The sequence below is a fragment of the Brassica napus genome, chromosome C7 (assembly GCF_020379485.1).
Source record: "Brassica napus cultivar Da-Ae chromosome C7, Da-Ae, whole genome shotgun sequence".
NCBI lineage: Eukaryota > Viridiplantae > Streptophyta > Magnoliopsida > Brassicales > Brassicaceae > Brassica > Brassica napus.
The window spans coordinates 46115475-46129251 of record NC_063450.1 but is presented as its reverse complement, the minus strand read 5'-3'; the positions used below and the strand labels follow the sequence as shown (position 1 = coordinate 46129251).

Genomic DNA, 13777 nt, shown 5'->3' with positions numbered 1-13777 from the left:
TGGCTTTGAGTATGGAGTCAAGGCGCGGTAGTGTGGAGGGTTCTAGCGTGGTGAAGTCGGCTTGTCAGGTTTTCAGTGAAGATCTCTCTTGCGGTTCAGTCTTCGGCTCATGGATGGTGGTTTTAGCTTTCTGGTTTTGATTTCAGCTACGGTGCAAGCGGTGGATGTCAATGGTGTGATTGTGTGTGGTTGTTGTGGGGGTGTGTGGTTAGAGCAAGAGGTCTAACACCTTTGAGAAGACTCAAGTTTGTTTTGTTGCTATCTCTGTGGTTTAGAGTCCTTCTCCTGGCCTTTGAATAAGTGTCCTTTCGGGATTGTCTTGTGCCTCTCTCTTGTCCTCGGTGGCTTCGGTTAATGGAAGCTTTATAAAGAGGTTGAAGCTGTTGATTCTCCGAAGAAGCTTTAGTTGAGAATGGAGCTTAATTTCCAGGCGTTTGCCTGTTTGCTTCTTTGATGGTGTAGGGTGTTTGGCTTGCTTGTTCTGGTTTGGTTCCGTGAACTTTAGGTTCAGGTTTTCTTGGTCTTGGGTCATTGTGAAGCCATTGCATCGATGTTTCTTCCTGGTGATGTTCGAGGCAAGTTGTCTGGCTCGTCAAAACTCAGAAGTCTTATCTCTAGTCTCCTCCTCAAGGTTTGTGTTCGAGACTGGATGCAAGAGTTAAAATTAATCTTGTGTTTGTAGTGGTTGTTGTATGGCATCCGTTGTTTGGGTTTGAGCTTTCTCTGTGTGGGCTATTTGCTTCCGGAAATATTAAGGTGTATCCGCCGGATTTAGTTGTTCAATCTTGTATGTTCCTCTATTTAGTCAATCAAAAATCAGTTGGAAAAAAAAGTAGATTAATTATGCCTAGCTCGAGTTTAGAATATTTTCAAACTATATAGCCGTACTAAGTGAACTACATGGTCATAAACTCAAGCCCTTATAAAATTCAATGTATTTCAATAGATAGCTATTTTTATGACTAGGATAATCGTCCTAAAATTGTATAGCCGGTTTTCATCGGATTTATCCGACTATGCCACGGTATTTTCTACGTTGGCTGATGATTTCCTTAGTTATAAGTTATATAAGAGTTTTCTTCCCGATCTGGAATTTACTTTTCTTTAGAGAGTGTAGTACTCCTATATTTTTTGGTAAAAGAAAAGAAAGTGATTACTGTGCTTTCATTGAGAGGTGTAGTTATCTTTTTCTTTTCTTTTTTGACTGAAGGCTTAAAAACAATATTAAAACTGAGGGATAGTGATACTATATTCTAAAAGCATATGGTTTTCAAGTTTTCAACCTAAAATCGACATCATCAACATACAGCAAAGGTGGATACTTAAACCTGTTTAATAGCCTGACTAGATAGATATTGAATGGTTTTAGTTTTGGGCCTTTCAAGCCTCTCTTTTTTTGTCACAGGTACGTCAAGTCTTCAAGCCTCTTAAAAGCAATTTTTCTAATAGATATCTCAAGCTTAACATAAATAAAATGATAAAATATAGAAAAATATGAAAAAGATTTTCAAATGAGAATTATCATGAAGCCTACAAAATTCTATGAAAACAAATATATAATTTTAAGCGATCTACTTTTTAGTATTAAAATTTAATTACATATATAAATTATATGAAGCAGTATAATTTATTCTTTACAATCTTTTTAAAGGCTTTATCGAGGTGCTCTAACACTAACCCATCAAAAAATATGCTACTTTATCCTATAAAATTATTATGAGCATATATTCGGACTGTACGATCTATATTAATTTCATAATTAATATTTCATTCGCATCATTACTCTCTCTAGTCTCTACCAACAACATATTCCTCTTCACATTGCCTTTTAAAACTTGAAGAAATTACCGTCTAGATATTGCTGCTATGACGTTTTATATCTTTCATAAACTCAACAGCGAATCCTACTGAGTTACTGTCTTCTATGTGGTCACAGGATTATTGGTGAATACGAAGTAGTAAGCTTATGAAGATAAAAACAAAACAAAAAAAGCAAGTACAGAAACACAAAAGGAACAAACAGACCCAATCCTCCATTTATTTCAACTCAAGTAGATTTACAATTAACTCCGTCAAAGTTCTAAACGCTCACACTGCATTTAGTAACCAACGTATACTTAACGGCGCTATCACCGACAAGAACACCAGCAGCTTTGTTTCCAAGATTGATGTAAGCCGGACACCGAACATGTATATGATACTTCCCTGTGATCAACGTCCCTACTTTCCACCTCACGCGCCCATCGGCGCGTATCATCAGCCCTACGAACCCACGACCTTGCTCATCTCCCAACGCGACGGAGTTGTACGGAGCGATCGGAACAGCGGTTCCGTAAACAAACGGAGACCAGACGTTGTCTTCTTTGTGGCCTTGGTACGTCGGAGGAATAGCTGTCCGGAGAGTTATCTGCTGGTTCCGGTAAGTAGCGTAGACGTGGAGACGGTCGTAGTAGATTCCGATCTTGGAGTTAGGGTTACGTGACGCGAATGTGACTTGGAAGTTTGTGGTGAGGAGGTTTGGTTGCGAGAGGTTGAAGGCGAAGACGGTGGCGTCTTGGAGGACGAATCTTGGCTTAGTGGGCCTGAGTATGACCCAAACTAGGAAGATGGTGACTAGAACTATTATGATGAAGGCTATTACGGCGGCGCAGATTCGCCGGACGGCTGCTTCTTTGCCGCCACCGTGGTTACCACAATCTTTCGACATCTTTTATTTACGGTTCTGCCACTGGTGCGTGTCTCTCTTTCTTTCTTTTTGTGTTGGTCGTGACTAGTGATGAGGGGAGGAGGAAAACAATGTGTCTGAGAAAGATGGTTGTGTATATTTATATTCTAAATTGTATGTAATAATGGCATATGTACTATGCGCGTTGTGTCAAAACTACTATAGTTTCATTTAAGTTCTTGACTAATCTTTTTCAATAAATTATTTTGTAGCAATAGTACCGTTTTAGTAATTTCACTATACGCGTGAAGAAATGGTTGTAACTTGTAAACATACGTATGCTCACAAAGAATAAGAAAACCTTTTCTAAAAGAATACATGAATGTTGATATTATGCATAATGGTTAATTTGTTGACATTTAGTTGAGCTTTTAGCTGGCTTGTCAATTTTATTTTATTTTATTTAGCTGCAATGATGTAAGTTTCACTCATGATTAATTCTGTTAAAATATGAGTCTATTTTGGATTATTATTTTGGTATAACTATTTTAGTCTAAACAAGAACATGGGGCATGTGACATCTTCTTATTCTGAAATTACAGTTTTTGTAAATCAAAACAATTCAGTTCAAAGATAAATTTATTTTCGGTGTTAGATGTGTCATTTTATGGTTGGTTTTGGTAGAATATTCTAGTATAAAAACATGGCGTATCTTATTTTATAGTATCAGTTTTGAGATATTTGAGATCTAATATAAAATTAAAAAAAATTAACGAAATGTTTACAATATTATATAACATTTCATTGGATATCGATTGCTCATCATATAAATCCTTGGTGGTTAATACTTCAATAACACTCAGCTAAATAATTAATTACTTTTCTTTTGATGACTTATGTTATGTCTAGCTATAAAATGTTTTTGAAAAAAAAATAATATAAAAGTTACTTTGTATCGATGAATTGTTGATAAATGATAACGATTAGTTAGTGTATGGGATTTGTTCCTTTCAGTTCTTCTCAATTGTAGATTTCTAATTGTACTCCTTGCTTTACTTCATTAATTTCATTCATGTCAAATATAGTACTAATATAAAACGTCACCTACTCGTCTAGCCCACCAACTCTTTCTAGTTTTTACCCAACAAGAGTGAATGAAACGTTAAATCCATATTTGATCCAAAAAAAAACGTTAAATCCATATAAATAAGAGAATATATCTATCTTATCCTAAATAATAATATAATTGCTAACATTCGTGCACTGCCCAAGCAATTTATAAAGCTTTAAGGCTATAGATATATAACTAATTATTTGATTGATCTTTTTGATCAAAAATATAACGTGTTTATTCATATCAATGTGTTGCGCCTGCGTCGGGTGTTGGCTGTTAACTTGAAAACAAAACACGTCTCCGCCTTTTCTTCGTTTTACAGAGTAGGAGTAGGACCCACGTGGTCATGTTACAGGCTGCAACTTCTATCTCCACAGCCCAACTAAAGACTTCGAATCTTTCTTAAAGTTACATTTGATCATAATGCAAACTGCAAAGTGTCTTTTCCTTCGTTACATTTCCATTTTGTTAGGTTTATTACATAAAGACAAACCACCAACCCTTTCATTTGTATTTAAATTACGCGTTCATTACCAACCAATCTATATAAATCATTGATATAGATGAATAAATAAGTACTATATTTACATAGTATTGGCCTTTTGTGTTAGTGCAGTGTAGATAATCTCATTTGATTGTGAATTTGTAACACCATTATAAGTAAATAACTTGCGTACTACCATATAGGCTAAAACTAAAATAGGTTCCGTGCATGCCCCATGCTTGGTTTAATTAGTTATGATTTAACTTTCTCGTTTCAAATAGACAATTCATAAATTTGAAGTTTAACTTTTTCATAACTCACAAAATCTCATACATATTGCTAATTTAGTAAACCATATTACAAAAGATGTTTATGTTGATTATTATATTAAATCTTAGTAAATCAAACAAAAAAGTCCATAAGAAATGCTAATGGTTTGTTTTGTATAAGATTAAGGATTCCTTTTTTCTTACCAATACTCAGTATAATAATCAACGTAAACCTATTTTTCCTAATAGTCTTTAGTCATATTTAAATGAACCACTTCAATTTATAACTAAAAACAATAGAAAAATCAAGTATGAACTTAAGTGATAGTTTTTTCATATTTGCATTCTTTATAAAAATAAAAAAGAAGTAATTTTTATAAGTGGGAAAATACTATTTTTACCCCCTAAAAACAGTTTAGACTAACAAGTTGAAAATTTGACAAACAGGCAATTACTAACATCACAAAACTTCTAAACTTTTTTTTTTCTAGTGAAAGCCTCTTTAATCCAGTGGTTGGATTCATTAATGCTTCTACACCAGGAGATCTGAGTTTCGAGTATATAGGAGATCTTCGGCATGGCGCAAGGAACACCGTCATGCATGGATCTCATAGGGCGGCTAAGGATGATGCAGTCAGGCGTGAATCCTCGTAATGCAGGTAGAATTGCCGGCTATAGAATCGTCTTGTAATATTTCTCATAGTTTATAATAAGATAATTAACCATCGACAAAAAAAAAAAAAAAAAAAAACATTAACTATCTTTACTCGTTATATCTTAATCTCATTTATATATTTTTACTCTACTACACATATCATCGAGACTCGAGTGATTTCTTTCTGTGCATTCTCACGCAATCTGATACTCAAAACTAGGAGAAGTTTCCAACATGATGATGATGTTTAATGTCCAACAAACCTGGTCCGTGTTCATGAGGACCCAGCCCCATGAATATTATTATATTGTTTCTTAATAATTTATATGAAAGTTGTATATATATATATTTATATATATATGCACCAAATTTAGATCTATCACAACTAAAAATAAAACATATCTAAATTTTATGGTATATATTTAAATCAGCTAATCGGTTATCATTTCATAAATCAACTAGAATTGGGCTTTATAGATTTTTTGTGTTTCACTTCATAATCGAATTTGAACAGCCACAATTACTTTACAAGATACACATTTTGCTCTCTTAGTTATCTCCAATATTTATTAATCAACCTCGATCAAACAGTCCGTGGATTGAACGAGTTGAGCCATACAAACATATCTGAATCAAGGATTTATATCACATTCTTGTTGTACACATTCAAACGATTACAAGATCGATTTAATAACGATTGGATTTTTTTTTCTCCACCTAGATTTGCAATTGAACCTAATTGTTTTTCCCTTTGTAACTTTGTTTACTAGGTTTCTATACCTTGTAAACAATCAAACATTACAAGAGATATCAAGAAGAAGAAAACTTCCAAGGCAAAAGGATCAAACGTAAACCAAACAAGGAAGAGGCTTAGGCAACAAAACGGCACCGTTTCCAGATCCTCCTTCAAACGCAACTTTCAACTTCCCGCAAAACACTTTAAGCCCTCTTTCCCGCGCCGACCAACCATCGGTTTTAAAAGTGACCGAAACAGCCATCCACAGATTAAACGACACCGTTCCCGTATCTCTCTCTTTCTTCATCTCTTCCCCGACCCAGCTTGGAACTTTCCGCTGTCCTTTCTCTCCAGCTGTTAGGGTTTCTCCTATCAAAACCGATTTCTTGGTCTCCACGTAAACCGGTTGGAAGTACTCCATGGCCAAAAAATCTTCTTCCGCGACGGCGTTTTGGCTGTAGATGAATCCTTGGATTCGATTGAAGTAGGATGTTAGTTTCGTGTTCGGATTCTCGACAGTGAGATTAGCTGTAAACTGTGCGGAGAATACCGGTTCGGTTAGGTTGAAATTGGAGACGGAGAAATTGGTTACGGAGAAAACCGGGATTTGAGGACGGAGGACGAGCCATGTTATGGTGGTGGAGAGGCAAAGGAAGACGGCTATAACGACTAAACCGGTGAGGATTCCTCTGAAGAAACCGGACGGAGGGGGTGTTTGGTAAACCGGGTTTTGCTGAGGTGGGTAAGAAGAACCGTAATATGAAGCGGGTGGGGCTTGTGCGTAGGCGTATTGGTTGTGATTGTAAGGTGGGTTTGGGTAGTTTGGGTATGGGGCTTGAGGGTAACCTGGAAAGCCCATAACAGGTGGGTAAGATTGCTGTAGCGTTTGCGATGGAGGCGGTTGAGATTGCGGCGAAGGCGGTGGTGGTGGATTGGTGTCGCGTTCAGAGGTTTGATCCGAACCCGAATCGGTTTTGGGTTGAGTTTCTTCTTCCGGAGGAGAAGGCATCGTTGTGTCTCTACCCTCCCCTCTCCTTTCTCTCCAATTAATTCCCTGAAATTAATGAAAATTTCCAGGAAAAGATTTGGAGAAACAAAGGGGGGAGGTTTAGTGGAAAGCACGAAGACTAATCACGTTTTGCCAAACGTTTGACTCTTTCTTTCTTTGGCTAGTTAAAGAATAAAACAAATCAATTTGGATAAAAATAGTGAACCTGCCATGGCTGAGCTAAAAATAGATTACTATAAGGAAAAAAAGAAAAGAAGGTCCAGACCTTGGAACCGAGCCTAAGTCTCCTTCGTCATCCACTTAAGCTTCCTCCTAATATACATTTTCTTGAAATTTGATAATCTGATGGATCCTTTCCAAGAAAGGAAGTTTCGGAACGGAAGTATTAAAAGTTTCCATTTTGGGGCGAGGAATATAAAAATAGGAAAGAAAGTGACATGTTGGAATTGATTAGGTTAGCTATAATAATGATGAAGAAGCTATTATTAGTGCAGAATGTATTTTACTTTCTATGCCAAATCATATTGCCAAGTGATGAAGACAAATCTTCCAACGGTATGCATTGAAGACACTGCATATTTTTATAGCTTGCACATCAAGAAAGAAGAGCTATGTAGAGAATTTAGGGGGTTGTTATTTTGTCGAATCTGCTAATTTAACCCCCTAGTTTTCTGTAGAATGCCAATAATATGACGTCCAAATTTTCTATATTGCGATCCAATCCCATGTGGTAGCCTGTATGAAGCTGTCTATCTTCTGACCATATTTTTTTAATGTAATTTAGCTGTATATACTTCATTTTCGTCTTGGTCCCATGTAAAATAAATCATCTCTACGCCACCCATTCATATTTAAAATTTTATACGTACTACTTATATATTACACCGTGGCAAAACCTATCTTATGGGCTTAAGACTTATAAGACTTGGATTACCTATCAACTTGTATTAGACGACCTCAATGTATATTACCCATCGTACTCAAATTATATAGAATAAATCAACAGAGAACAAAGACCATGCTTTCCATTTTCCATCTTGACATACTAATAACTACCTCAGCAGTTTCATTATCTAGTATTATTTGAATCATTTATATATTAAAAAAGAAGCATTGTAATAAATGTATTCACACTATAATAGATATGTGGCAGATTCACAATGATTTGATAATAAGTATGCTAACGCGTTCACACTATATTCATGAATGTGTTCACACTATGTACTTTGCGTTTTTTTTTAAATATAAAACTCGCATACATGGTTCCAATAAAACTCTGGATTTTTCGGTTCGAATAAAAATAGATAACGAATCAAAAGTCAAACTATAAATATATATTTTTTAATTGTTTACGGATAAAGTTGAGCAAAATATTCATAAATTTTGATTCGATTCTTTATCCGTTTTGATTTGAACCAAAAAATATAGATATCTGTAACTCTAAGAAACAAATCAAATACTAAAATACAATATCCAAAAAAGAAGCAAATCACAAATACCAATATTTTTAGGAACATATATCTAATTCGATCTGTTATATGCATATATATACATATATGTAAAGAATAATATATATACGTTATATATATGTTATATATATATTATACTTTATATCAGTTTTACAATATTTTTATGAATTAAATTTATTATATTAGGTACTAGAATTAAAAAAATTTAAATAATGTTTTATTTTTGTAATAAAATGTTATTATTAAAATTTTCAATTATTTTTAAAAATTTATTTTATTTACGGATAAAATCAGATATTCTTTAAAATTCTAAAACATTTCGGATATCCGAGTCACCGAATATCTAGGTGGCTAAAGATCGAATCGACACAAATGCTTCCAAATACTCAGATATTCGATCTGTGTCCACCCCTATTTACGGATACAATTTTATTTTATTTATATAAAAAATGACTAATGTCAAGGCCTTTTTTATTTTAAATTAATTTTAATTTTATCTTTCATGTATTATTTTGAACAAAAATGTCATTTAATATTAATTAAGAATATCTTTATACATTTGTCAACTATTTTTATATACTTTTTACATACACATACATGTGCACCTTTATGTGAGCACATTGTAACTAAGTATTCACCACAACTGAACTATCTAATTTTTTTGAAAGTTGAAATATTTTTTCTTAATGCTTCTTTTACTACCGACCAAATTATAGTGAAATGATGTGTCTTAATAAATTTTTTTTCTTTTTCTTAAGCTATTATCTGTTTAGAAACTATAATATGAAACTATTGGTTCGACATGATGACTATCTAAAATTCATAATATGAAAATAAACAAATAATATTAATTTTTGGTTTTTACCGGAAAAACCCAGAAAATCAAACATTTTAACCGAATAAACTAAAATGAATATTAATTTAAAATAATAGTTATATTTTAGAAGATTAAAAACCAAAAAATAAACTTAAAACTGAACCAATATCTAGACTAAACAGATTTAATGTTTTTTTATTAAAAATAACGAAACTAATAATCACATCCCGTGCAAAGTGCTGATTATTACCTAGGAATTTACGTCAATTTCAGGTTACGTTTGCAACGGATTGTTCTCAATTGGTGAAGATGGTTTCGGAACCAGAAGAATGGCCAGCTTTTGCAAATTATTTAGAAGACATCACGATCCTGAAAGAGAGCTTCATAAGAGCAGACATTATCTATGTACCACGGACGCAAAATTCAAAGGCGGATAGTCTGGCACGCAGTGCTAGGAAGCAATCGTCTTTTGTCGTTCACATGGATTCAGCTCACCCGGTTTGGTTCACAGAGTCAACATGAGTCTGTAATGCTGATGACAAAAAAAAAAAAAAAAACATTGTATATGTAATACTTAATTGACTTAGTGTTTTTTTTTTGTAAAATTAATTGACTTAGTGTTGTTCTATATGTCTGCACTTTTTGTTTTACCATTGGCCCATATCATGGTTTCACTTGATTGACCAAAAACGTGTAGTTATCTTACATTTTCTCAAAGAAAGACAAGTCAGCGGTAGTGCACAAAAGAAAAAAGACAAGTCAGCGATCTCAATTTATAAAAACGTTCTTTTGCTGGCACAAAGAACAAACTCATTCTTGATAACTATTTTTAAAACGGCCGCTTGTGTCTTTACGTATTGGTCATTTTTGACGAGTGTGTGGGAATTAGTTAAATAATTTAAACAAGTTGATCAGTTACTAATGCCTTTTTACCAAATAAATAGAAAGTTTGATCAGTTACTTGTTCACATTCGTTCTCATCCGGAAGTTAATATTCACGTTAGTGGTGGACGAATTCGATACCTTGACATTCACTTTTTAGTTATACATAAGTGATAGTATCGATCGATATTCGGTTTGAAATGTTAGAAAATATTATTCGGTTGTTAAAGATAAAGTTGTGGGGGTGCCGGGGTGGACATATGGTCGCTGTTTAAAGAAATATAATAGTGATATTTAAATAAAACTTACATGTCTGATCAAATAAAATATCCGGACAAAAAAAAAAATCTTACAGATGTTTCTTTTGGGTTCAAATTGAAGCCTAATTCATAACTCTCCCTAAAATAATAATAAAGGGTTTTAAGTTCAAAAAATAAAATAAACGTTTTTAACTAACAAATCTCAAAATTTTATTAATCTTTTAACTGTAATAAAACATATTGTTTGACTATTTTAATCGGTGCATGCAAATATTAATCACAAAGGCATTGCAATCCAAAGATATGACTTAAGAAACCCCAAGTCGTATGTATAGTAACTAGCAAATTGATTCCCACCGAGACATACATCCCCCTTTTGGTATATGCTTTCTCACTTTTAATTATTTTTCAAAGAGATGCAATAGCAAACCAATTTATAAAAAAATATGTTATTAGCAATTTTTTATTTTTCCATTAAAAAATTCTTTATGACCATTTACAAAATTAATTCTTTGTTTTATTAGACATTTGTCAATGAGCGACATCTTCTCCACTGACACAAGGATCAAGGAGCAAACAAATACGAAAATAAAATGAACATTAACTAAAAATAGCAAATGTTCAAAACATCGTCAAAAAGGGCCTAGAAAAAAGAAACAAAGGGAAGCATCAAGGAGCATGGCTAAATCTATCATCAGAGATGGAACTTGAAACAAAGTACAATCCAACCGTTGATCGCACTCTGGGTTTTGTCTGCACCAGAAAAAACATCACCAAACAATAATCATGTTTTTGCTGACAAATAACCCAATAATCTTCCTCTACAATACGGTTCCAACAGTATATCAACTAGTTTTGAAATATGCTGTCAATCTTAGCTTTCTTTTTTATGAATAAAATAAATAAATTTACAATGTCACGTAGAGGATGGCAAGAAAAGATGCGAGGAATAAGCAAATATGACATGTGAGTAAAATCGAAAAACAAAGCATACAAACCACTTGTCTTCAACACCGCCACGACCAAATCCTCCAATGGCTTCGTTACTATTTACACTTTCATCGCCGTAACTGAATCTCTTTGACAATTCAATACTCTCCATACGTCTCACTTTCAAACATAAAAGCATTTATTATTGAGTTTTTTTTTTTGTTATAGTACCCAAAAAGTCAAATCTATATTATACGTTCCATAGTATAATAATAAATAGGACAACTATCCAAAAAGCGTTTACAAATACTTGTATTTTCCGTGTTTTGACTTTTGTAATAACTCTGAATATTTCTTCAATCTTTTATATATAAACCCTACTTTCTTCTCTCTTCTTGCTAACTTATTCAATACAATTCACATCTCATAGATCTCAACTACTACACTTTTGATAAAGCAAAAACTTCATTTCTTGAGATTCTTTGTTGATCCATTTATTCATCAAGATTCACTTTTTTTTTCATATTTTCCGGCGAGTTATATGGATCAAGAGATAGATATTCCTTGTTTCTTCCTATGTCCAATCTCTCTAGATATCATGAAGGATCCGGTCATAGTGTCCACCGGGATAACCTACGACAGGGACAGCATCGAGAAATGGCTCTTCACCGGTAAGAACAACTCATGTCCGGTCACCAAACAAGTCATAACCGAGACCGATCTCACACCAAACCACACTCTTCGCCGTCTAATCCAATCTTGGTGTACGCTCAATGCATCCTACGGCATCGAGAGAATCGCAACACCAAAACCTCTAATCTCTAAGTCCGAGATCGAAAAACTCATCAAAGACTCTTCAGCTTCGTATCAAAACCAAGTCAAATGCCTTAAACGGCTACGTCAAATAGTGTCGGAGAATCCAACGAACAAGAGGTGCTTAGAAGCCGCGGAAATTCCAGAGTTCTTGGCAAAGATCGTCAGCAACTCCGTCGATACATCCAACGATTTGTGTCAGTCAAACATGTTGGAGAACCGGTTTGATTCTTCGAGGAGCTTAATGGACGAAGCTTTAAGCATACTCTACCATCTCGACACATCGGAGGAAGCACGCAAGAGTCTCTTAAACAACAAGAAGGGAACTAATCTTGTAATGACGTTGACTAAGATTATGCAACGTGGGAACTACGAATCAAGAGCCTATGCAGCTTTTCTCCTCAAGAAGATTCTTGAAGTTGCGGATCCCATGCAGATCATATTGTTGGAACGTGAGCTTTTCAATGAAGTGGTTCAGATCTTGAATGATCAGATCTCTCACAAGGCAACGACATCAGCAATGCAGATCTTAGTGATTATATGTCCATGGGGAAGGAATAGGCACAAGGCTGTGGCAGCTGGAGCGGTCTCTATGATAATAGAGCTTCTAATGGATGAAACTTCCTCTTCCGAGAGAAGGAACTCAGAGATGGCTATGGTGGTTCTTGATATGTTATGTCAGTGTGCTGAAGGAAGAGCCGAGTTTTTGAATCATGGTGCGGCTATTGCCGTTGTGTCTAAGAAGATATTGAGGGTCTCTCAGATAACTAGCGAAAGGGCGGTTAGGGTTTTGCTTTCCATTGGGAGGTTTTGTGCTACGCCTTGTTTGTTGCAGGAGATGTTGCAACTGGGAGTTGTGGCGAAGATGTGTTTGGTGCTTCAAGTGAGTTGCGGAAACAAGACTAAAGAAAAGGCCAAGGAATTGCTTAAGCTGCACGCTAGGGTTTGGAGGGAATCACCTTGTGTCCCAAGAAATTTGTATGCTTCGTTTCCTGCTTGAACAGCAAGATAGAACAAGGAACGTATATGCTTGATTGATTCCCATCAGATACAAATTTTTCTTCGTATAAGTTCATTCAAAAAATAGAATGGTTTATTTTTGCTCAAATTCAGAATTTCTATTGTCTTTGTTATATCTTTCAAAGGTTCATTCATCATGTAGGTAGCAAGTGGGGATTTTCTTTATGAGATTATGAGAAACTGCAAAGAAATAAATGGAATCACAAGTTACATGACCATTGTTTCCCACTTGCTTCCTCGTTGTTGTTAAAGGCTCTTTATTTGTATTCTTCTAGCTTGTTCATTTCCACAAAAATAATGGAGACCATCTCTTTCAACTTCTCATTTTAATTGAATGGATAACCAATACGACAACATCATAGTTGTTTTAATAGAAATGTATGAATCATTTGTAACGTTTCTGACCATATGTACGTATGGAAGTAACATTAGGAATGTTAATGTCCGTACGTTCGACATCTTGAAGTCTTACCCCACTATTGGTTTATGTATGGGATTTCATTATATATCGACTTCGACCACATGTACTATGTACTAAGCATGCTTTCATCCGATGACTAGTTTCTTATCTCAAGAAATTCTTGAGATTTGTTACCTGATATACCTAAATATTTATTTTTTCAGGTAAGTAAGTTCAAAATTATTATCGACTAG

The 13777-nt window shown here is 34.5% G+C and overlaps 3 protein-coding genes across 3 annotated transcripts; 1 reads left to right on the top strand and 2 right to left on the bottom strand.

Annotated features, from left to right (window-relative positions):
- Positions 1-1941: 1941 nt before the first annotated feature.
- LOC106434347 (NDR1/HIN1-like protein 12) lies at positions 1942-2892 on the bottom strand. Its single transcript, XM_013875191.3, has one exon. It carries the CDS (start codon positions 2705-2707, stop codon positions 2081-2083), a length of 627 nt encoding a protein of 208 aa, XP_013730645.1. The 5' UTR covers positions 2708-2892; the 3' UTR covers positions 1942-2080.
- Positions 2893-5714: 2822 nt separating this feature from the next.
- LOC106409473 (NDR1/HIN1-like protein 10) lies at positions 5715-7146 on the bottom strand. The gene has a single exon (XM_022707261.2). The coding sequence runs from the start codon at positions 6930-6932 to the stop codon at positions 6030-6032; it is 903 nt and encodes a 300-aa protein (XP_022562982.1). The 5' UTR covers positions 6933-7146; the 3' UTR covers positions 5715-6029.
- A 4134-nt stretch (positions 7147-11280) lies between these two features.
- Positions 11281-13341, top strand: LOC106407421 (E3 ubiquitin-protein ligase PUB22). The gene has a single exon (XM_013848278.3). It carries the CDS (start codon positions 11832-11834, stop codon positions 13101-13103), a length of 1272 nt encoding a protein of 423 aa, XP_013703732.2. The 5' UTR covers positions 11281-11831; the 3' UTR covers positions 13104-13341.
- Positions 13342-13777: the final 436 nt, after the last annotated feature.